Genomic DNA, 23,959 nt, shown 5'->3' on the forward strand with positions numbered 1-23,959 from the left:
AAAGTTTAGAACCCTTGCTTGATTGGCCAGAACAGCAAGCTATTACCCCTCGAATGAATCGAATCAGGGTCCATCTTAGTATTAATGCGGGAGATGGTGAGAAGGAAACGAGAAAGGGGAAAAAACTCAAATGGAGTATATACACATGTACATACATATTCAAAAGCACTTTTCTGAATATAAACCCCATGTATGCAATCGTTCACACAAGCAGGCCCAGCGGGATACAGTCCAATTTTGCCTGCTCTCTTGTTTCTTATCGAGGCTATAAGTGGATGTACGCTCTCCCGTGTCGAGACTGTGTACGGATCAGAACTCGGCTGGATGCTGGCATGAATTGAAGGACTTTGCCAATACATTTCTACCTATTGCCGGTGCATTTCAAGTTGCCGTGAATTCTTTTTCCTGGAGAATTGATTTGACTCGGGAAACGCATCAATACATGTATTTGAAATCTATCATATCTTGTCAAACCCAAAGATACTACCATGCTTCCGATATAACCCATGAAAATCCTAGATAATCTTGTAAGCAATCAATCCTTTGGGCACGTCCACACATCTTAGCGTGGTAGCGTCTATCCTCGTTTAGCGCCATCGACCTCCCCAACTTCTGCATACACTCATTTTGTCACAACATTTCTGTTCCCGCGCCTGGACGTCCAGGACGAGGAGGATATTTTGGATTATTTCATATTTTTGTAGGTGAGTGAGATTGTGAAGGGTGTGAGTGGTTTATCCATCAGTGTCTTTGCGCATCGCACCCCACGTCAAACCCTCCCTCCAGCCAGCCTTGAATTGCGCATTTCCAAGTCTGACCTGATCGATCACAGTCATATAGATTATCACCATGGCATATTCGAATAGCACTAGTGATCGGATGGACGAGTTGCGATTTCGTAGCCAACAAGCATCGAGGAATGATGCGTCCATGCTTGGTCTTGTTTCTCCTCCTCGAAATGGAAACCGAATGCCACAATCGTTACAACCTCAAGAGAGTCGTGGAGGACTGACGAGAAGATTCACTACCGATTCAGGGAGAGTTCCAACAATTGCTTCTATCACCAACCAGCGTACCGCGCAAGAATCTCAGGAATACGGTCCCTCGGTAAGCCAATTGAATTTGCCCATTACAACAATCGCTATTGTCCTGCAATGGCCTCCTGGTTTTTCATGCTATCGTAAAATCTCTTCTGATGCTGTGGCATTTGCTAACAATTCAACAATAGACGTACCATAAAGTACAACTGGTAAGCGATTCTCCTTCTTCAACTACCACGCCATTCTGGTTCCAACCTCCTATTTCTTCGATAAAAAGCAAAACTGCACATTCCCTGCGGTGGAAAGCGCTTTTTTATATCTTCCAATATCCAACCAGTCCCGATAAAAGCTGACACTCCTATCAGTTAGAAAAAAAGAAACTCGAATACGAGAGGCTCCGTGAACAAAAAAGGCGGTTTGAGGCGGAGATGCAATTGTTGGACCTACAACAGCGAAGAGACGAACAAGAGTTACAGCAAATGCAAGAAGATCTTGGTCGATCTAATAATAACAATAACAACGCCGGAAATCAATCAGAACCAACTACACCACCAGAATACAGAGAATCTTCATCTGGTTTTCCTTCAGCATTTTCCCGTCCTAATAGATATTCGACATCTAGCATTACCTCCCCTCCAGGTCTTTATAATCGTCCAGGAAGATCTGGCTCTCAACTCACATCACCGCAAGCTGGAATCATGCAGTCTAGACTTATAATCGATGATAAGTTACCTTCAAAGTCTGTGCCAGGCTCACGCCGCAATTCAGATGAAGATGAAAAGGAGGAAGCAGTAAGACAAGATCCAACCAGCCATCGTTCCACCAATGCGTACGTATATAAAATTCTCTTGCACTCTAATATGCACAATTTCTTCCTGCACACTGCCATCAAACATCTATTGCCAAAAGTTTGCATTTATCATAAGGCTTCCTCCACAAAACAGAATACAAAGAACCCCGTATATCTCACTACATGCATTCAATTAACAAGTACCTGTTGAATGAATCTGCGGCTGGCTTCTCCATCTTCGGGCATGCGATTGGCTAGCCACTGCTTCAACGTAACATTTCTTTAGGCTTGCTCCTGGTTGCTGCTCAAAGTAGGGGCACTTGCACATCAGTCTTGAACTCATCTCATCTTCGGAGCCACTGGAGCTTGGAAAACGGCAAATTGCAGAAAATTCCTTGAGCAAGTTTTTTTGTTGGGAAAGCTATTGAAAGGCCAATCATCATCTTTCCCCCTTTCTTTTCTTTCCAAGGTATATCACATTGCCAGTATACAGTGCAAAGGTGAATCTGCTGCATCAGAAGAGGGGCGATGGGCATATCCAAATTATTTCGCTTCCAACCGCTTTGACCTCAATATTTTCATCCACTCATACTTCCAATCCTCAATATCTTCAATATACCTACCTCCTAATCAACTTGCCACTTTCGATCGGCCGATATTATTCACTTGGTTGTATTGGATAGAAATGGTTCGATTGAGCTTTTGCCTATTTTCCTATTGTCTTTCCCTCAACAACATCCTCGGCCACTAGTGCCGTTGTCCTTCCGACCTTTTCTTGCTCCTCAAATACCCTTCATCTTCTGATCTTCAACCTTTCAAACTTACAACCTTTTCATTCCTGATCGTTGACAACTACCTCTTTACTTGCTGGGCAAGACTTCAACCTACAAGAAACTCAAAATCAATATTATCCTTCTTACTATCTTCAGCATTTTCTAATTCTCTCTTTCTCCACACTTGATTCCACGCAAATCTTAATTTCCGATCTTTCATCTTCGATCTACGGACCTCGAATCAAGTCTGCACTTGCTAATACACCTCCAGTCTCAATAGATATTCTATGCCAGTTACTAAATCTCGCAACGGTATGCACGATATGTTGTCCCTTGATCAAACCAATACTACTCGCTTTCTCTTCGGCGAAGATGAGAATGCTGCACCTGGAAGCGTTGATAAATATTTGAATATGAACGCTACCGATGACAAATTCCCTATTCTTGTTCGTCGCGACGAGTTCCCTGGTTTGGTATGCAATCTTGAAAAAAATTCACTCGCTTGTGCTGACCGCTCTATGCAGCTTTCCGCTTCTTCTGCAGCACTAGATTTAGCCTTATCTCAATCACCTGCACCAGAATCCAACGGTAATGGTTGGAGTTCGTTTGCCCGCCATCGACCAAATCAACAGAGCCTTCCAATGAATAACCTTCAATCTCCTCAACAAGTCACAACCTCTGTTGGTCAATCTAGCACCGCTGAGTCTCCCATCAGTGTCCGCCCGTCCTATCGTCATTCCTTGGATTTGAAGTACTTTGAAGGCCCGCAGGATGGTACTGCTCAAGTGACATCCCCACCAAAGCACGTTCAAGCTACCCCACCTAAGCTTCAATCATCCTACTCTGCCAACGACATCCCGACGGTTCGCACATCTACGAACGGCATGCAGAACAACAACAATACTCCTAATTCGCACGCTCAACAACACTTGCACAATCATAACGCTAGCTTGGGTCGCATCCCACCAAATGCCATGAACAGACTTAGTCGTGAAATGACTTCTGGAGACAATGGCACTTTGCGTGAGGCTCAGAATGGCTATCAGTCGATCCAGTCTGCCCTGCAAGCCAGTGCTGCACCTTTTGGTCCAGCTTTGACACAAGGCATGTCTCAAGCTCAGATGTCACCAGCTGTAACTTCTCCAACCGGCCAACAAAACTACCCTACACCAGTCCAGGGCTATTATAATAATTATGGTATGCATATGATGAGCTTGGGAATGCAGAACATGCAACTTGGTCAACAAATGTATCCTCCCCAAAATTCGTACAACAACTATGGCAATCCGATGTATCAACAACACAATGGTGGACAGAGAGATAGTCAAGCACGAGTCATTCAACAACGCCGTCAAAATGATGGGGAAGGTAAGCTTTCGGGTACCCTATAGTCGATGTAAGCTAACATATTCTGCAGCAATGAACCGTTTTGCGAACGTAGCATTAGAGCAGCTTGGTGGCGAGATATACGCACTTTGCAAGGATCAACATGGCTGCCGTTACTTGCAAAAGAAATTGGAAGACCGCAACCCCGAGCAAGTTCACATGATCTGGCTCGAGACAAACCAACATGTCATTGAGCTTATGACAGATCCTTTTGGAAATTATCTCTGTCAAAAATTGCTTGAGTACTGCAACGATGAAGAACGCACTGTCCTGATTGAAAACGCCTCGCACGACTTGGTCCGCATCGCTCTAAACCAACATGGAACACGAGCCTTGCAAAAGATGATCGAATTTATCTCTACAGCAGGTCAGGTTCAGACAATCATTGGCGCTTTGCGATATCGTGTCGTCGAGCTCATCCAGGATTTGAATGGCAATCATGTCATTCAGAAGTGTTTGAACAAACTTTCTCCAACAGATGCCCAATTCATTTTTGATGCCGTCGGACAGCATTGCGTTGACGTCGGAACTCACAGACATGGCTGCTGTGTCCTTCAGAGATGCATTGATCATGCCTCTGGCGATCAAAAAGCTTGGTTGATTAGACAGATTTCGAACAATGCTTACGTATTGGTTCAGGATCCTTTTGGTAATTATGTGGTTCAATACATTCTCGATCTCAACGAGCCTATCTTCACTGAGCCTTTGGTTGCCATGTTTGCAGGCCGAGTTGCTCAGTTGTCAAAGCAGAAGTTTAGTTCAAACGTCATTGAGAAGTGTCTTCGATGCGCCCAAGAACCTTCCAAGGATATGTTGATTGAGGAAATGCTCCAGCCTACTCAGCTTGACGGTCTATTGCGAGACTCATTCGCCAACTATGTCATTCAGACCGCTTTGGACTACGCCAATTTAAACATGAAGACACGTCTCATTGAGGCCATTCGACCCCACCTGCCAGCTATCCGCACCACCCCTTATGGTCGCCGCATTCAAGCTAAAATTCAGGGCAATGAAAACCGTGGAAATACCTCGACTGGTCCCACCACCCCTAACGATAACGAGACTGGTCAACTTGCTACTCGTCACCAACGTGGCATGTCAAATGTATCAGCCGGTCCTTTTGTTAGCTCTCCTGGAGGTTTTCCAAATGGTATTGGTTCTGCACCCATAACCAATGGTTTACCTCTTCCCGCAATTCAATCTCCAACTCAACAAGGAGCTGGCTTTCCACCAAACAGTCGCCTTACTTCACCTGCCGCTGCTCATCCATACAATTATGGTAGAGCTGGCGCTCAGCCTGGCACTCAACCTGGAGCAGGTAGTGACTGGTTTTAATCCCGAACTTTCAATATTAAATTTGGTTGAAATTTCGGCATGACGATACGATTTCAACGCTTGTAACGGTACGAGGAACGATATTCATTTTCGAATCAGTCGATGTTCCAGTTCATCTAGCATTTATTCATTATTGAGTCTTTTGATGGGATTTCAATCTTGCATATAAGCTCTCTGGACAGTTCGTCTTCTATGGTTGTATTCACAAACGATTTTCACGGCCCTTTGTTACATTAGCATCATTCTAGAGGTATTGCAGTCGTGCATACCTGTTTCTTTTCAATTTCAATTGGCGATAGCGTGCATCACGGAAGCAAAATTTTCCCGCGAGTCTTCAGCCTTTTTGTACCATAGCAGCTTGATCAAAAAAAGATCTTAGCATGATTCAATATGACACCTTCTATCTCTAGCGCAGGGTACAATATGAGCGACTGCGCAGCTCGACTTGTACCTGCATTGGCCGCGACAATAGACTCGATTTTCCTTGTTCTTTGGTTTCCTAGCGGTGGTTTTCTGGTTCTAGTTACTCTTTGGCGTGTCAATTGGTTTTTTCACTTGATAGTCACGAGCAGACATCTTGTGCCCACACCTTTCTTCTGCATCTCTCTTCTCTACATCGTGTTGTCCGATGGGAAGAAAGGCTCTTTTTGTAACCCCCAAGGCTTCTTTTCTTTTTCTCTTCTTTCTTTAGCTAGCTCGGCGTATGTTATTGCATCGTCTGTTTCCATTTACGCACGAATCAAAAATGTGCTTTATCTGATGGGTAAATGGTTCATTTAAAGCTTTCTAAAGATTTTCTGACATTATTTCTTTCTTTTCTACTGGACTGGCCATGAGCCTTGACTTCGAAGAAAAGCAGAAAAAATTTGTAACTAGAAAGCAATGAGGAACAAAAATTCATGAAATCTGTCCTGCTCTTAAATGGGTTTTGAAGTTGTGTCTACAGAGACTTTAAGTACTGACTTTGACTTTTTATTTGCAATGAACTCCGATTATGAAGTGCATATAGCAGTGAACTCTGTCTAACGTGTTGAAAAGTTGAAATTTGACCTGTTAGATGGCATATCTAGCCCTTTTGGGATATGCTTCGAGGTATTCTGCTTACTTGTAGGCAGTTGTGGAGGAGGTGAAATAATGATAATACACTAAGGAGACTGTGGGGGAGAGTCGTCGTGCCATGCGCTCTAAAAGGGTAAGCACTGAGGCTTGTATACTCTTGACGGCCAAGTAGAGTGGACTAAATGCACTTGTATTAGAGAGGGGGAAAACAATTCATCAGGTACCATTGTCTGTTAGTCGGCCTATCATTTATCCTTGTATGAGGACAGCACTTTGCTGTGGCAGGGTAGTTCACGTTAATAGTACTCAAGTTGAGAAGCTCGAAATTCTTCTGGAGGAATGCGATGTCTAAGTCTACCAACTCAGCGATTAGAGGGGGAGGTTTTTTTTTTTTTTTTCAAATAGTTCTTCATTCATATACAAGTTATAGTTAGGGTTTAATTTTCTTCATTCATACACCTGCATTAATCCAGGTCGTGCTGATACCAGCAGCTTCATTTGCCAGCATCAGATTGTATCATATCATTGCCGCCTTCCCGTCGTCCTTCAATCAACGAACCACCTCTCCTCTGTTCCAATTCCTCTCCTAAACACTCTTCGCCTCTACCTCTCCCCCACTCCCGCCCTCTCTCACCCCCTCACTCCCCCCATAATCCTCCCCACTCAATTTCTCCAGACTAATCCTCTTCGTCTCGGGTATGCACAGTGTTGTGAATATCCCCGCAAACATGAAGACTGCATAGATCTCCAGAACATGATCTAACCACGGACTTGCAGATTTTGCAGTTGCGCCTCGCACCCGCAGCGGCGCAATGGCGGCTTGTCCGATGATGGATCCGATCTTGCCCATGCCGGCGCTGAAGCCGTGAGAGGTGCTGCGGTAGCGCGTGGGGAAACATTCGCCGGGGACGATGAAGGTTGTTGTGTTGGGTCCTGGAGGTGGAATGGTTAGTTGTGGGCTTTGCATTTTTGACGGGGCTCTAGCCTAAGGAAGAAACGTGAGAAACAGGAGTACGTACCAAAGTTGAAGAAAAATTGTGCAACAACGTAAAGGCCGAGTAACCCATGCCCCGAAAGTTTATGGTAACCAAAACCCATTCCGATAAAAACAATGGTGAGAACAATAAATCCCATGAGTTGAATTGGTTTCCGTCCAATCGTGTCGACTGTTGCAACTGTGACCCAATACCCTGGAATCGCACCAGCACACACAATAATGAGATTGCCAATCGCTGTATTCAATAGCGTCTTGTAGACTGTGGGACCCGCCGAATAGCCGATTGCAGTCAATATAACAGGATTATTCAACGACAATCCATACCAAGCTACGTCAAGCAAGAACCAAGAACCCGCTGTACCAAAAAGTATCTTTCCATTTTTCCATTGTGAATAATAAGCGACAAAATCACTCCAGCTAGCTTTGGGGATTTTCATTTGAGACTTGCCGGCCTGGAGTCCTTGGACCCGCGCTATTTCGTCGGGGTGACCTTCGGCTTTGCCGGCCATATATGCTTTGACATCTAGTTGCGCCTGTTCAACATCGCGTGCAACGTCAAATGTATAGCGAGGTGTTTCGGGGATCGTAAGTCGGTAGTAGAGTGCCACACAAGCTAGCGCGGCGGGGATTAGTGGATACTTCGATAAACTATTTTCGCTAAAGTCAGGAGTATATTTACCTGGAACAGCGCCAAATCCAACAAGGACTCTCCACATTTTATCGACTGCTAAGCCGCACACACCTTGACAGACTGCGGCAGATTTAGCGGTGAGCAGCGATCCTTTGAATCCGGCGACTAAGATTAGCATGACGAGACCGGCGACGAATTGGCCGATTCCTTGCATGGCAAAGACTGCCCCCATCATTGCTCCACGCCATTTGGTGGTAGCGAATCTACATTCTTGTTAGACTATGTCCAGTTTTGGACGAGAATATTGCATGGCGATGAAGTTTCAAGGGAGTTTAACTATTCAGATCTTTTCACAATAATACAATGATCATTCGGCTAAATCTTTTTCATCGATGAGCGGAATGGATTCCACAACTTCAGAACCCAAAATCCCATAACTAATTTAAAAGGAGCTTACTCTGATGTGATGATAGATGAGAGTGGGTAGTCGCCACCAATTCCTACCAATCAAATTAGTTCGCTCCATTCAGGTCTAATTGAAGATGGGAGGATCTTGAGCTTACCGATACCCATGAGAACACGCCAAAAGATTATAACCCCCACGATGTTCACAGCCGGAGAGCTCGAGGTTAGAGATTGTGCCACTGTGAGATTAGAGAATCAGTATTCTCCATACAGTACACAACTCAAAAAGAAATGAGGAAAGTGATGTATTAATGCTTTGTGAAAAAGGAAGATTGCATCGAATGCAAGACTCGAATGGAAGATAAAACCGAGATAAAAGTAGGCAGTGAAAACAAAATAGTTAGCAAGCAATTCGTACTCACATGTCGCAAAAATGATAATGATTAACTCAAGTCCATACTGCGATTACACGTAAGCTTTGAGGCTTGAATCATCATCAAACCACATACCATCTTTTTACGACCCACGATATCGGCCAAGATGCCAAATCCAAACTGGCCAACCACCGTGCCCGCGCTAGTCGAGACCTTGATTGCAGTGTCGGAACTAGTTGGCATGACTCCTTTATTATGCGGGAAATAGACTATTCCAAGCATAGTGGTGAGGAGCCCGACAGCAAAGATATCATAGGAATCGGTAAAGAAGCCAATGCCGGCAACAACACACGCACGAACATGGTACCATCCGAACGGAGCGCGATCAATTTCAGCTAGAGCGAGTCTTCGTCTTTCATTGGGATCTTGGATATGAGCGAAATCATTGTTGAAATTGTGCCAAACGGCATTTCCACCCGATGTTGTATGAAGTGTAGCGGGAGGTAATGGATGGAGCGCAGCTTCTCTTGAGGGCTCTAGGCTCGTCATTGTGAATTGGCTTTGGAGTACTAGAGAGTTCTGAACTCTATGCTTGTCTTATATCACTTTTAATCCTCAGGAGGTTTGAAGTAGAGGTGCATTGTGAAAGACTCACGAGGGCAGTCAGCTTTATCAAACAGTGAATGAATGCGCCAGCCAAGCCATTTGGGTAACATTCAATTGTTGACTGGTGTGTCTCTCACAATCTTACTCAGGGCAGAATTCAATGAATATGGCAGGTTCCCCTCCAATTTGTGGCGTAGTAAATGTGGTTGTACCAAACATGTTCATATATCAACGAATTACAGATTGGGATATAGGAACGGGCTTCATAAGGGATGGCGAGATTGTTGAATATGACGGCTACAACCGAGGAGGCAGACATTGAAGAAAAAGGAAAAAAAAGACAAATCAGATGTTGAAGATACAGCACGTTTCCACTTAAGAGGTTGATACAAGGTTAGCTAAACCTCTCCAATCAAGCCCTGTAATCGTCTTACAGGGTGCTATTTATCAAATGCATCGCGTGCATGGGTGGTTGTATTGATTCGCTTGATGCATTCGTAGTGTTACAAGAAACGACATCGTATCAAATTTCGAGTCAGTTTTAGATCGGTTGATAAAATTTCTGTGTAGCCTAATGATGTAGCGGATACTGAGCCATGCGAGGCAACAGCTATGTTACCGTCTATAAGGAAGTATAGACCCGCCATTTGTAGCGTTATGTGCCGAATAGACTGCTCTATCTAGTTCTATTCCCGAATAGCAATACATGCGATATATAAACACTCCGTGTTAGCTGTGAACCATCTGCGCCACTGTATTGCAGGCCCAAGGCGCCCTTCGCATTGATAAGCATTTGAATCGGGATGCTAGAAGCAATGGCGTAGTCTCATAGAAGGATTCTCGAAGTTTATGAGTTGATGAAAGGGGAGTTCGGCATGGAGCACGTTCTTCCAAGAGATCTTTAGACAGGACAACCTATGAAAACTGATAATCTTCAAATATAAGAGTACTTTCCCTTTCCATTTGTGTAATCCGCCCTGCCATTATTGCGTTCAAACTTCAGCTGAATTTGGGCAGTCCACAGTTGGAAGTAATGTGATATCTGGCTGAAGTATTTACCTCTCTTAGCGCTTTCAAATTTGGTAAGTTTGAATCTTTGTAAACCAGCTGGGACATTTGTATCGATTTAACCGTCGCTTACCACTGCAACCGTGGGAGTGACTTCTAATCTATACTTCCAATCGAAGCATTAGGCAGCACTAATTACCACGTGAAGAGTCGTGGTTTAACGTTCAAGTCCGAACGATCGTGGGGGCTCAGAAGCATTTCCTTGCAGCCTCTTGAGAACATCAGGCGTGTATACTAAGATGAGACACTAGGTTTTGTGGTTCTTTTGATGTTTCGGTATCCTCTTCGCCAGACATCCACTGCCAAGCTAGCAGCGACCAGTTCAATTCCTTACGCCAGAACAGTCCGTGGCCGAGTTCGCTGTCTGCACATAAACCACCAGTCTTTGGCATACGTTGTCCAAATATCACACGTCCAAAACGAGAATGTACGATAGCCATGGAGCACATGACGCACGGTTCATGTGTTATGTAGAGCTCCAATTCGTGACAAAGATATCCGTCGATCCATTCAGCCGAGTTGTGGTGCTTTGCCTCCAGAGTATCCAATGGTTGATCTCGAAAGATTAATTTTTGTTCTAAAGCATTATTTGCTTCTGGTTCTTTGCCAGCTTTGTGTTCTTCTTGAACTTTTATTCCATCTGCTACCATTGCAATAACTCGAAGCGCTGCGTGCGCAGTAACATTGCCAGATCCAGCCCATGGCCACTTCATCCACCGAGCGTCACCAGCAACCGCAAGTATGCGTGCAGCTCCACTCTTTCGTTCAACAACTACAGCACCGATTTGCTCTCCAATACCTACCACGTTTGAAGAACGAGCTACTTCGGCCGCCAAGTCCATATACTTCTCGACGTCTCCTTGTACTTCTTCTTCCGCCCTAGATACAATTGCTGGATGGGGACCAAACGGATTGCTTTTCTTGTACACTATGGGCCAGTATTGAGACGACCAAGACTTTGCTTGTTCTTGCGATGTCGGGGCTAACAAAGGCACCTTGATGGAACAAATAGTTGCTTGATCTAAAATTGGAGAAAGAGCACTGCGTAATTCTTCTGAGCTGATGAGATTTGCAGCTCCCACAAGAAGAAGAAGTTCGGTGGATTCAATATCAGGCTGGCCATCGCTGTTCGCTCTCGCTTCTAGCATAGAAGTGAGAACGTGACCTGGAACGTCCGTTTGTTTCGCGAATCTCCTGATGTGCTGCAGATCATAACCACCATCTTCAGGAAAGAGTTTCCTTGTTAAACTGAAAAGGTATGAGTACGTGTATAGTTCGATAAAGGTGAGATTTAACACTTACTTAAGAACACCACTAGCTTTTTTCGCTGGGACGCTTGTGATATAAACACTGAGTAATGAATATCGAGCTCTCGTTTCCAATGTGGTCTTGAGAGGAACAAGACCATTTGATGTAGCCGAAGCCTCGGCCTTATTTTCAGTGAGTACTTTATTCATTTCTCAGTTCCAGGTAACTTGACACTCGTCTTGTATAATTTTTAATTGTTAAGCCCCAGTTACTCTTGCCTGCGAATCATTAATTTGAGATATTTACTAGGTTGCGTGTTTGTGCAGAAAAGGACTCTGTGGGTCGGTAAAAAATTCACTAAGCTTGGTTTGCACGTGATTCGACAAGTGTCATTACCTACGAGCCTACTTCATCGAGCGCATCCGATTCAGTGAAAACCTGAGATGCTCTTACTTTCTAGTTCTTTAAATAGACCATCCTCCAAATGGACACGCATCGAAATTCCAAGATAAAGCTCACTATATCCCCCTACGCCCAATGTTCTTTACCTCTCGAAACAAATTCTAACATTCACAAATCATTAAGTGAAGAGCATTGGATCAGATATCATCGTTTTCTGACTACTGAGGTGGTTCGACTAAAAGTTCTCTATTTAACTCTTATTTCATCAAACCAATGTACTGTTATTGATCATGTTCAAACGGATAATATTTCGATATCTTATAAACAACCCATCGATGATTTGCTTCCCCTTGAATTCATGTCCCAGCCTGGTGATACAAACGCTCCATAACCGATGCCATCCATTCATAAATACACGGGTTTATAATTCCCATTCCAAACGCCTATGCTATAGAAAATTCTGAATAATCATTCCCCCATATACACATTTTTAAAAAATTCCAGTTGATTAATTGAAAACTGGAGCTCTCATCTGCCAAAGGGCAACTTTAGCCCTTTCTCTCACATCCAATTCTGGATCATGTTCCAGATTTTCAATTTTTTCGAGAATCCCAAGTTGTTTCAAACTATGTACGCGTTGTTCGCAGGCGGTTCCGTCGTTTGAATCATCTACCCAGGTGAGATTGGCGACCAGAAAGCACAGGGCGACGCGTACTTCGTAAGCTTTGTTAGTGAAGTGAGGGACGAGAAGTTTAAGGAGTTCAGTTTGAGCGATGACGATTTGACGATGTTGAGGAATGCTAGCGGCCATGTGAACTAGGATATAAACTACAGCGACAATGATCTCTGGTTGAGGTGTAATGACCTTCTTCTCTTGTGCATTAGAATCACGGCGATTAGCGTTGAAGGGAATATTGATGATCTTTGGTCGAAGCTTGGATGCCAGGATATCGAAAACTCGGTCTTGACCCAAAGAATTGAAAAGAAAGTCAATCATCTCAGTATTTTCTGCGGTGCCACCATGACTTGATCCTGCACTTGAAATCAAATTTCGGATGAAATCCAGGCCTTGCTCTTGAACAGCAAGATCATCTTTCCTGGCCTTTTTAGCAGGGTTCAGTTCTGCTTCCCTCAGAGCTGCAAGCTTAGCTTCTGCCTGCTGTAAACTTTTACTGCGACTGCTACTACTAGATCTGGAGTTGCCATGGGCTGGAAAGGAACCATTCATCGGTGTTTCAAACTGACTCATCTCCACATCTTCGTCCATAGCATCATCGAGCCCAGAGGCTGTGCTATAACTGCTTTCTTTGAGAAGTGCTTCATCTTCTGTATCGTTACAAATCAGATGGTCTAACCATCCAGAACCTAACTCCTCCAAACACTTTCTCTTGGCCTCGTTGCCGACGCCACAAACAAAGTGTTTGAGTGCCCAGGTAGCATTTAGACGAAGCTTTGCGTTGGTCGAGTGCGCCTGTTCACAGAGGATCCTGAGTACCCCACATTCCGTGAAACTCTGCGAATGAATTAGTAACGAGGTGATAATAGCATCGAACATGTACAAACCTCTCGCATCGGGGCAACGTCGGTCAAAAGATTGCAGACTGCGGCTGTAGCGGCAATCTGGACTTCGACATCTGAATGAGTGAGAAGGGGAAATATTGGTGCAACCACCCCATTATCAATCAAGGTAGTCCGAAGTATACAGACTGATCTTGCCAAGGCGCGGGTAGCAGTACAAGCAGCGATAAGAACGCCCACGTGGTTGATTCCGTAACCGTCCTGCTTACCCTCAAGATCACTTGATTCGGGTTTCTTTTCTGTTTTGTCATTTTTATCATTGACTTTGGTTGAAGGTTTTTGGGGATTAGGGTTTAGCGATTCGACAATATAAGGAATGATACCATTATCCACAACTGACTTTCGGTGTTCTTCTTTGAAGGGAACAAGAGAGGCTATAGCTCTTAACACGCTTTCCCTTACTTTGATTTTGTGGACAAGGAGAGCAGATTGGCCAGGATCGCCAAGACGTGAAGATGGGGTTTGTTCCATATGATCCTCGGCCTCATTCGACTGAATGGGTGACCAAAATTGGGCGTTCTCGCTTTCTGGTACTGGCTCATAAGCCAATTTAATCAACTTAGATAACTTGGGCATTGCTTTGTTTTGAAAAGTGGCCTTTTGAAGATGTTCGCTATCCGTGATCAGCAAGGATAATATTCGTGGAGCCATTTCTGTGATTGACCACTCAATCCTCAACGTTTCATGATCATGAGAAGCATCCTTAGACCTTACTGGGGTGGACTCTTCATTCAGCATCTGCACAAGAAGAGGCACGACTAACAGAGCTAATGTCGGTTCTCGGGCTTTGTTGATAAGGCCAGCCCGGAATAGAACTGTTAGTAGATATGCAGCCACAAGTCTCTCCTTGCCTTCTCGGGACCTCATGATAAATATCAAATATGCAACCATGGGGGTTTCAGATTCATCTGGAACCGCTTGACTTTCCTGTGGTGAACCATTGCGCTCCGGAGCGCCTCCCCATGTGGAGGCAGAACTAGACTTTCCACGACCATTGAGAGGGTCGCGAGAGCCAGACGAACCAAGTGGCGGAAATGCGGAAGCCTGTGCGCTCTTAATTGGATGTTGTGGAATAATCGGGAGTAAATAGTCAATGGCATTCAACTGGCTTTGCTTTGAACCCGAATTTACTGTATTGAACGTATTCCATGCAGCTCTCGAGTGTTGCGGGATCGGCTCCTCCCCTGCCGGAATCGATGGGAATACGGCCATAATTGATGGATGATAAAGTAGTTGTGAAGCTCTCAACTTGGATTCGGCTACAATGCTAGCTAGAGCCTCTAAAATCACCGGAAACCCGACATATGAGGGGGAAGCTTGAGGGAAGTATTCCAGTAGTCCGTCCCTATGCGCAATAATATCTGCACCCGGGATAACGAGACCCTGAGCCACAACAAAGCTAGCTAATTTCACAGCTAAAGCATCCAGAACACCGGAAGTTGCTAGGCTTTGCTGGTGAGACTCCTGCAAGCAAAGTCGAGCTATAAGTGATGCCGCCAATGAGATCTGATTTTGTATAATGTGCGATGATGATGTTTGGGAAATGATGCGGGTTAGCGAGGCAAGATATGGGCGTACGAACAACGCTGCGGCCAGAGATTTGATAGTAATAGGGTGTGCACTTGTGGCAAGCATTGCGGATTCTGCAAGATTGGTGAAGGCCCGGAGTGCTGCGAGAACTGTTTGTGGTGGATTATTCGATGGGCAAAAGTTCGATAGGATAGCTGGGAGCGCAGAGCCAAAGTGTAATGGCGCAAGGAAAGCTGGACCACCTAGTTCATGTTAATAAAAGGTACAATAAGTATAGTAAATGTGCTAACCATATGCAAGGCTTCCCAAGACTTGAAGAGCTTGCAGCCGAACCATTTCCTCCTCTTCTTCTTGTGATGGTCGGATCGCATAACTGTGGTCGTGTGCCTTTCCGTCCTGATTTTTGGGAACCGACTTATTGAAACATAGGCGTACGACAGGTTCCACAAGGCCCATGGTTACAGCCATTTCTTTCTTTAAAGCATGCCCAACGATTTCATTCTTAAGACCTTTCAGGTTGGCGATCTGCTCCGAGGTAGACCTGGCATTTCGAATCAAGAGCGGCCATCCTTGCGTGGCTAAACTTCTAGCCATATTGCACCTTCAAACCTGTGAATGTAGGGAAAACTATCTCGAAATAGCACCCGTTGACGAAGGGAGTTGTTAGAAGGAGTAAGGATTATCTTTGGATTGATTTGTGTTCGACGGGCAAGATGGTGTGATTCGTGGTTGATTTATTAGTAGTAGGTTGGATCGAAAGAATGTTTGGATGTTGTACGCAGATGGATAAGGTTCCATTAGAACTAAGGTTAATGACGAATGAGTTGTATCTTGTGCAATTCCTACCTTCTCCTTCTCCCGACAGGAGCCTTTCAGAACAACAATGCAATTGCTGCAAGACAAATATTAAACAATAGTGCAAGCAATGGCTCGAAGAAGAAGAATGCGGTATGTGCAACGATTATTACAACGCGGAGAGACCGTGGCCAGTAGATCTTTGGCAAGTCAGAGAAACATGGCCTCGGCCTAGGAGATATGCGATGGTCTACACTCTTTCGTTGTTTCTCTGCCGTCACTGATGGATGACGCGCTACTCTGCTGGGATTGCATTCACATCACATAAGATATCGAAAATGATAGAACATGGTCAGATAGATTGAATTGCCCAATATTTGACAGAGAGAGAAAGGGGAGAAGGCATTATTGTATCTCGAGCCATTCTTGCCTTCGCACTCATCCCATACATATCTAAGTCCTGTCCTGTACTGCACATTGATCCGAATCATTCGCACGCAGAGTTTTCCGGACAACACTTTTCTTTCGCTTTATTGACTGGCGGTTTCTTTTTGCCTACTCTACTTCACTCCCTCCTTACTAGACACAGATCCGTCGCAAAGTCGGTATAAACAAAACCTTACAAGACTGCACTTTCATCCTTTTCTCTCTTAGGGCCTTCGACGATTATCAAAAGTATCGAATCGCAGCGATTTCTGACACCACGCCCTATCAAAACCCCACCCCATCGTTCTTACCCACTCACTCAACTCCACTCCGCCAATTTAGACCAAAGTCGGAAGGCACTGATCATGATTCAGTTTGAAAAAGGAATATGTTGAAGTCGCCATCACTGACCAGATCCCAAGCTTCCCCTACTCTCTATCACTATGCACCTACTGCGACACGACCCTCACTGTCGCGCAGAACGTCGGCTGCAAACAAACCTTCTCCTTCGCCACAATCACAACCACAACCACAACAGCAATCGATACCCCAGTCGCAACCAAAGAAATGGGTCTATGTTGATGCGTCGACGCAGTGGAGTCCTCCCATGATGCCTTCTAGGATGGCAGATGGAGCATCGCCGTCCGTGGAAGTGAAAGTAGAAGATCCTCCTCCTGAACCCACCATTGCGCCAGAGCAACCCAACGCCAATGTATTACGAAATATAAACCCACCAATACAACCGGAATCACCAAGCATGAAGAGACGCCAATCGGCAATCGAAGATGCGCATACTCCCAGTAAAAAGGAGTCCCTCTCGAAGAGAGTGAAACCTCAAGCGTCCGTGAAGATTTTGCCTCGACAGTATGAGCACTGTGAAGAAGAGGATATGGTCATTCTTATAGCTAGCATGATCGCAGAATTGATTCAAAGAAATGATGCTCTTCCTCCTCAAGGCGGGGTGTTAACACGCTTTCATTCCAGGTTTGTAGATACGTATTGTATAAAGATACCTCTGTACTAATGACTTCCAGATCACCTCCTGGGATTTCTGTTCTTGATTATCTGGCGCGGCTTGCAAAGCATGCAACCCTGAAACCTCCTCTTCTACTTTCTATGGTTTATTATATTGATCAACTTTGCGCATCATACCCTGCATTCACAATTACAACATTGACTGTTCATCGATTTTTGATCACAGCAGCGACGGTAGCCTCAAAGGGACTTTCAGACATTTTCTGGAACAACTCTACGTATGCGAGAGTTGGCGGTGTCAAACTGGCAGAATTAGGATTACTGGAGCTTGAATTCCTACACCGTGTTGATTGGAAAATAATCCCAAAACCAGAAATGTTGACCGATTATTACAAAGGGTTGATTGAGCGAAACGAGCGTTATAAAATGGAAGGAGATGTGACGGATGAATCTGATGAATTGGAAGACGACGATGAAGAAAGCGACGAACCTGATACCCCCGAGCAAGCCGAGGTTGGAGTTGACGCAGATATGAGTGACACGAAGGAGTCAGATGCTCCAAATCATAAGACAGAGTCTGGACACGAAGAGTCTTCACGGTCAGAAGGACCCTGATTGCGTCTTATAATACCCCTTTCTCTTTCGCCTTGATTCTTTGGTTTTATGGCGTTGGGTAGGAGTATTTTTACACGGCATTGATGAATAGATCAAGGGGTGCCTCGGTTTTGTCTGTTTATGAGGGAATCATGTATATACTCGAGTTGAAATGCAAACAACATTATTTGCCAAATCGAATACTTATGAAAAGCGGTTACTTTCGTAGGCAAACAGTGATGTTATGTCAAATTGGTAGAGAAGAAACACAAATTGGTCTGGGGACATTATAGGCAATAATCCAATTTCTTGAATCGAGGCCGTAACCATATGAATTCTCAACGTTGTATATTGTGTTGTACAATCCATACATCTAACATTGAAATTGATCCACAGCATGGAATCTCGAACATTCGCGCTTATCATCTTACGTAATCACAGCCTTCCCCAGACAATAGCTCCACGAAGCTCTTACCTCAAATCTCCAGCTTCGCTCCAACAATTCAATCCGATAACCCAACCACCATCATGAAAGCCACCACCCTCCTCCTCGCGCTTTGCGCACAATTCCTCCCTTCAACCGCTGCAATTACAGAGCAAATAGACACAGCAACAATCTACATCCAACCCCTCCTCTCCGACTCCGCATACCCACTAGCCAGTATATCTTACAACCCCTCCACCCTCTCTGCCTCCCTCGTATCCTACGATCCTCCTACCGATCTTCTTCCCGAGATCTCCTCATCACCAGAATCGGACTCCGGTAACCCCAATGAGAATCTCGCTCGCATAGGCATATTCGATCCTGCCACCGCTATCTTCAAAAGCTCCACTTCTCTTCTCTCCTTGACGAATTTCGAAAAGGGTTATAGACCGACTATTCTTTTGACGTTGGATTCGCAGGGAGCGGTGCTGGGGGTTACGGTTAAGAGTGGTGTTATAGATGCGGGTGCTACGAGAGACTTTGCGCCGAAAGTCGAGATTAGACGGATCGTTGAGGGGAAGGAACCAGTCTTGGGTCCTAAGGTTGTATTGAGTAAGGAAGGAAAGCTGGAGAAGGAGGTTCCAGAGAAGACATTCTTACAGAAGTGAGTCCTGTTTTGATGTGTTTTGCAATAGGGTCAGTTGAATGGATGAATGGATGTGCTAACAATGTGAACTTTAGGTATTGGTGGGTTCTTTTGGGAGCAGCAATGTTGACTCTGACTTCTGGAGGATCTGAGTAATAGATACTACTAGAAACTTGGTATGGGAATTAGAGCGATGTTTTGAGAGTATACGGGTGCTGGATAGGTTCGTTAAACATCGTTCTGGCTGGGAACTTCACGAGACGACATGGCGATCAAATCCCGGCCGACTCCATGTGAACTTTTCAAAACGACTCGGTAGAAGGTCGCCAAGACGCGCAAAACCGTGTACTAGAGACTCTAGGGCCTTTCCAGGATTAGAAGGCAAAGAAATCCCGAGATAGTTGGCCACGTCGCTGTGTTGTAGATCAATGGGTAGCGAGCTCGTCGCTTAAAAGAAACATTAATACTCACGGCTCCTTTTGGCATGTCGGATAACCCATTGATCCGCACATGTTGGAAATAGCTTTATAATTCAAAATTACGATCTACCAGTTCTTTTTTGCTTTCGCAGAGATCTTGTTTGACTAATGATATACCTGAGAAGATATCCTTCGAATTCGTCGTCGTCTTCCTCGGTGTGCATTCTTAGTTTTAGGAATGAGGAGAGGGACGAAAATATCATCATTGTTTTTAAACACCAGAGAAGAAGAAGAGAAGAAGAAATGCAACGTAGAAAGATTTATAACTGGGAAATCGATCACAAGTAAGAGAGGAAAAGAATGTGGAGTGAAGACACTCTGTAGATTACAGGAAGCAAGTCTTTCACGACCGAGTTCGCTGAATGTTATGCCGATGCATACTCACACAGTATTATTACCAGCTAAACTTTTCGCAAATATCTGCACTGCCTCTATTATATAATGCGTACTTATCAGCCGAAGAGAGGTGTTGGACTGGTCCCTCAAACGGTCAGGCCTCTCTTCCTACCATGCTCGGGATGTTCGTGAAGTCCAGGTAGTCGCGCGCCTACGCACCAACTTCATATAACCACGGTCGCTTGTAGCCCTGCATCTTAGTATTCATGCATGATAAGAGATGGGTTATTGGCGTTTTTGTGGTTGTCGCAAGCGGGTTGTAGGGCTCAAGACCCGGACGAGGGCGTTGCGATCGAGGATCTTAATGTTATTTGGGGATGTTGGAACGGCTGGTGATGTATGTGAATGTTGGGGCTTGATGGGGAGTACAGGCCTTGTGAGTGATATATTGAAGCTGGGATGGAGAGGTTACGCACACTTGTTTCTCTGTAGTTTGGTTGATGTTTTGTTGTCTAGCTATTTGCATAGTATAGCTACATTTTTCGTCTTTGATATTTACTTACTTATCCGGTTTGTAGAGCCGTAACGAACGAGCACAAATAAAATATAATGGGCAATACATCTTCGCACCACTCTGTCTCCTCTCCAACACCCACATCTACTTCCCAACCTTCTTCCTCTAATTCCTCTACTAAATCTCCTAAAAGCTTTCACATTCATGCCAATCCCTTTTCGCACTTCAATCCCCATAATTATAATCGTCGAGCATCTTCTATCGAAGAGCACGGTTCTCTTTTGAAAAATGCAGATCACAATGTCGAAGAGGATGATGATGGTACATATTTACTGCGCAGAGGGAGCGTTGAGTCCAGGGAAGAATGGCTAGCACGGAAACAGATCATGGCTTCGAGGATTAAGGGAGATGAGGTTGGTGATGTGGGGGCTAAGATGTGGAAGGATTATAGTATTGTTGATGGAAAGGGACGACTTTGATGGAGGTGTTTGGGTGATGATCATGATGGTTTTGTAGAATTTTTGCACTACTTGGATGGGTAGATGCTCGGGGAAAGGGTTCCATTGAGATGGTTTTCGGTTAGATTTTAGGGGGGTTTCTTTCAGATTGTCTTTTGTTGGTTTTTGGAAATTGTTGTGTGAAATTTTGTTGGTTTGTACGGATTCTTTAAGTACATTTAAGATTGCAAAAAATTGCAGGTATCTTGAGGTGTTGATGACCATATTTGAGCATTTTTGAAGATCACTCGAATGCATGGTGTGAAGCTTTGGAAGAGAAGACTTTCCCGGAATCATTGAGGCCAGCTCATTTCTTCATTTGACTCTTGATGGATGAAATGAGTGCTCCGAAATTTGAGGGAGTGTTGAGGCTGCTCATGGAAGATGGTGACATTCTTGTGTTGTAGCACTAGCTGCAGTTACTCCTGATCAGGAAGATCCCCCGAAATATTAGAACGACAGTGTAAAGCTGGCGCGGCCGGTTAGCTCACTGGGGGCTAAGGGCTGATTACTAGGGATAGCTTCATGGTGAATGGACTTCCATCAATTTTCCGCTGCAGCTAGTCAAGTGTCGGTGGAAGAAAGAATACCGAGGGGCTTTTGTTTAACTAACCTTACGTGCCTTGTGCACATGGAAATACTTGACAGCTATTCTTCAACAATACCCAAGACGTAAAAGGCTTTAAATAAGGTTATTAAGCTACTACCGGGGCTATTCGGCAATCATGGAAAATTAGACGCCAATTTCAGGGGACTTACAGGGACCCATGATGCTATTTATAGGGTCCGTCTGCTCTAAATTCCAGAGCAACCATGCTAAAACTACAAGCCTATCCATTCATGCTGATTTGCTCATAGTCAGCTTCACTTGGCCTCTTGCTACTACCCAAGCTAAAAAGTACTCAGGGCAGCAGCTACTTCCACGTTGTCCTTTACTACTTCCTTCAGCTTTCCCTGTCTAGGGACTGTCATAGAGATCATAATGTTGTTTAGGTAGCATAAAAGGCATGAGCTCTTGCCTCCACAAAATGTCTAACTACCTAGACAGCACATAGGTTAATAGGGTGATAGGTTAAACACCCCCCGAAACCCAGAATCTACAGAGTACCTTCCTACTTATCCTTGCAGAGCGCACCTGCAGTTGGAGGATTAACAAAAGCAAATAAAAAATGCCAGTAGTAGTGTGCCTCTATTCTACGTGTCAGATTCCAACATCTTTTTTAAAATTATTTTCTTCTTTTTGATACCAACTGCATCGTTGCTGAGCCACTATCCAATTTTGTATCATATCCCATCGTACCGCTTTCAGTCACATCGGTACCTAAAATTTTGGACCATCACATTCAAAAATCCCTCCATTCTTAGAAACCAACACGGAAACGCCTCCCCCTGATCGCATCCAGTTAGTCAGAAAGGCGTATTTATGAATGGCTCGAAGACGCAGAGCCGATTCTGCTAGCAGCCAGCAGCAAGCATCTATGCCGGCTCAACGACGTCGTTCCACCCTTCGAGATTTGCAAGCTTCGAATGCCGATGGAGATGCCGTAGCCCCAAAGGTTATTAATGCTGCACCGTCATTGGAAAAGGCCGAAATGTATGGAATCAATGATAAGAGATCCACGTCCTCAAAGTTGCTTGCGATGGCGGGGCGCATGTTTATTGAAACAATTCCGCAATGGTTGGCAGTGGGTGCTATGCTTGGGCTGATTTTTGGAGGTTGTTGCTCAAATGTGAGTGCTCCTACACGTGGAGAGAATTGGAAAGGATGAGGAGCTCATTGAATACTTAGGTTTTCGCGTTGGAAGCCATTGTCAAGTAAGTTTTGGCTCCCTTGCTTTTGACGTTATATTGTTTTGAGTACCCCGCTGACGTTGATGAAAACAGAGTCGAGAAAGACAGCGGTACATCCCCTCCATGCACCACCTCACCGAATGCCATTCTAATTATCTGAAGGAACTCTTATGACATTTGTTCAATTCATCTTTGTAGCTGTGACCAGCTACATCTCCCAATTCGATCGAAGTCGACCCCCGCTCTTCCTCACACCAAACCGTGTCCCAATACGTCGATGGATCATAAATATTGTTTTATTCTTTACAATTAATGTCATGAACAATCATGCTTTCGGCTATAATATATCAGTACCTATGCACATTATCTTACGATCTGGCGGTAGTATTACAACCTTGGCTGCGGGATATCTATGGGGAAAACGATTCTCTAGGATACAAATTATAGCTGTCATTCTCTTGACAATTGGAGTGGTCACAGCAGCTATGTTCGATGCGCAGTCTAAGGTATTATCACGCTTTTTATACCTTCAAATCTCACTAACAATTCCCTCGCAGGACGGAAAAGTAGACGAAGACATACCCTCTTTCAATACAGGACTCGTCATCCTCTTTGTTGCTCAAGTGCTCTCCGCAATAATGGGTCTTTACACGGAAGAAACCTACAAAGAATACGGGCCCCACTGGAAAGAAAACCTCTTCTACTCACACATTCTCGCACTCCCGCTTTTCGCCCCTTTCTTCCCCTCCATGTATCGCCAATTTCTCAGACTTGCCTCCTCGGCACCACTCAGCCTTCCCCTCCTCGATGTCCAGTCGCTCCCCTCCGACGTCGTCTCCAAATTCTCACAAATCTATCTACCAAGCCAACTCGTCTTTCTTGCTATGAACGTGCTCACACAATATGCATGCATACGCGGAGTCAACTTACTTGCCGCTGCATCTTCTGCACTCACGGTAACGATTGTGTTGAACGTGAGGAAATTGGCTAGTCTATTATTAAGTATTTGGTTGTTTGGAAATAGACTTAGTCCTGGTACTTTGGTGGGTGCGTTCTTGGTATTCTTTGCAGGTGGATTATATGGTTTAGATGGAGGAAGAAAGAAGGGTCCGGGTAGACTTAGAAGTAGTACTAGTAACGGAAAGGTGGGCTAGTCAAAAAAAACTATCTATTATATAAAAAACTGTTGGTCAAGGATTGAGGGAAAATACGTTGTGAAGTCTGATATTTTTCCCCAAGTGCCTTCCTTTCAGCAACTCT

At 44.6% G+C, this 23,959-nt stretch overlaps 7 protein-coding genes across 8 annotated transcripts; 4 read left to right on the forward strand and 3 right to left on the reverse strand.

The window, feature by feature from the left end:
* The first annotated feature begins 589 nt into the window (after positions 1 to 589).
* BCIN_04g03980 (hypothetical protein) lies at positions 590 to 6,217 on the forward strand. The gene is made up of 7 exons (XM_024692565.1): positions 590 to 704; positions 833 to 1,107; positions 1,229 to 1,249; positions 1,406 to 1,869; positions 2,875 to 3,076; positions 3,128 to 3,971; positions 4,021 to 6,217. The coding sequence occupies exons 2-7, from the start codon at positions 850 to 852 to the stop codon at positions 5,322 to 5,324; spliced, it is 3,093 nt and encodes a 1,030-aa protein (XP_024548344.1). The 5' UTR covers positions 590 to 704; positions 833 to 849; the 3' UTR covers positions 5,325 to 6,217.
* A 570-nt stretch (positions 6,218 to 6,787) lies between these two features.
* BCIN_04g03990 (hypothetical protein) lies at positions 6,788 to 9,407 on the reverse strand. Of its 2 annotated transcripts, XM_024692566.1 has the most exons (7): positions 8,926 to 9,407; positions 8,839 to 8,875; positions 8,575 to 8,655; positions 8,469 to 8,511; positions 8,060 to 8,274; positions 7,403 to 7,993; positions 6,788 to 7,316 (listed from the first exon to the last, which is right to left on the reverse strand). In XM_024692566.1, exons 1-7 carry the CDS (start codon positions 9,337 to 9,339, stop codon positions 6,970 to 6,972), a joined length of 1,728 nt encoding a protein of 575 aa, XP_024548345.1. In that variant the 5' UTR covers positions 9,340 to 9,407; the 3' UTR covers positions 6,788 to 6,969. The 2 variants fall into 2 exon arrangements, with proteins under 2 accessions (XP_024548345.1, XP_024548346.1); XM_024692567.1 differs by having other exon boundaries at positions 8,575 to 8,875.
* Positions 9,408 to 9,857: 450 nt separating this feature from the next.
* Positions 9,858 to 11,999, reverse strand: BCIN_04g04000 (hypothetical protein). The gene is made up of 2 exons (XM_001557467.2): positions 11,767 to 11,999; positions 9,858 to 11,712 (listed from the first exon to the last, which is right to left on the reverse strand). The coding sequence occupies exons 1-2, from the start codon at positions 11,919 to 11,921 to the stop codon at positions 10,686 to 10,688; spliced, it is 1,182 nt and encodes a 393-aa protein (XP_001557517.1). The 5' UTR covers positions 11,922 to 11,999; the 3' UTR covers positions 9,858 to 10,685.
* A 330-nt stretch (positions 12,000 to 12,329) lies between these two features.
* BCIN_04g04010 (hypothetical protein) lies at positions 12,330 to 16,218 on the reverse strand. The gene is made up of 3 exons (XM_024692568.1): positions 15,513 to 16,218; positions 13,678 to 15,464; positions 12,330 to 13,627 (listed from the first exon to the last, which is right to left on the reverse strand). Exons 1-3 carry the CDS (start codon positions 15,814 to 15,816, stop codon positions 12,623 to 12,625), a joined length of 3,096 nt encoding a protein of 1,031 aa, XP_024548347.1. The 5' UTR covers positions 15,817 to 16,218; the 3' UTR covers positions 12,330 to 12,622.
* Positions 16,219 to 16,290: 72 nt separating this feature from the next.
* Positions 16,291 to 18,340, forward strand: Bcpho80. The gene is made up of 2 exons (XM_024692569.1): positions 16,291 to 17,427; positions 17,478 to 18,340. The coding sequence occupies exons 1-2, from the start codon at positions 16,832 to 16,834 to the stop codon at positions 18,031 to 18,033; spliced, it is 1,152 nt and encodes a 383-aa protein (XP_024548348.1). The 5' UTR covers positions 16,291 to 16,831; the 3' UTR covers positions 18,034 to 18,340.
* A 159-nt stretch (positions 18,341 to 18,499) lies between these two features.
* On the forward strand, positions 18,500 to 19,633 carry BCIN_04g04030 (hypothetical protein). The gene is made up of 2 exons (XM_001557469.2): positions 18,500 to 19,100; positions 19,178 to 19,633. Exons 1-2 carry the CDS (start codon positions 18,541 to 18,543, stop codon positions 19,236 to 19,238), a joined length of 621 nt encoding a protein of 206 aa, XP_001557519.2. The 5' UTR covers positions 18,500 to 18,540; the 3' UTR covers positions 19,239 to 19,633.
* A 2,360-nt stretch (positions 19,634 to 21,993) lies between these two features.
* Positions 21,994 to 23,926, forward strand: Bcyea4. Its single transcript, XM_024692570.1, has 5 exons — positions 21,994 to 22,638; positions 22,698 to 22,723; positions 22,793 to 22,809; positions 22,862 to 23,205; positions 23,257 to 23,926. The coding sequence occupies exons 1-5, from the start codon at positions 22,336 to 22,338 to the stop codon at positions 23,851 to 23,853; spliced, it is 1,287 nt and encodes a 428-aa protein (XP_024548349.1). The 5' UTR covers positions 21,994 to 22,335; the 3' UTR covers positions 23,854 to 23,926.
* Positions 23,927 to 23,959: the final 33 nt, after the last annotated feature.

The sequence above is a fragment of the Botrytis cinerea genome, chromosome 4 (genome assembly GCF_000143535.2).
Source record: "Botrytis cinerea B05.10 chromosome 4, complete sequence".
NCBI classification, from domain to species: Eukaryota; Fungi; Ascomycota; class Leotiomycetes; order Helotiales; family Sclerotiniaceae; genus Botrytis; species Botrytis cinerea.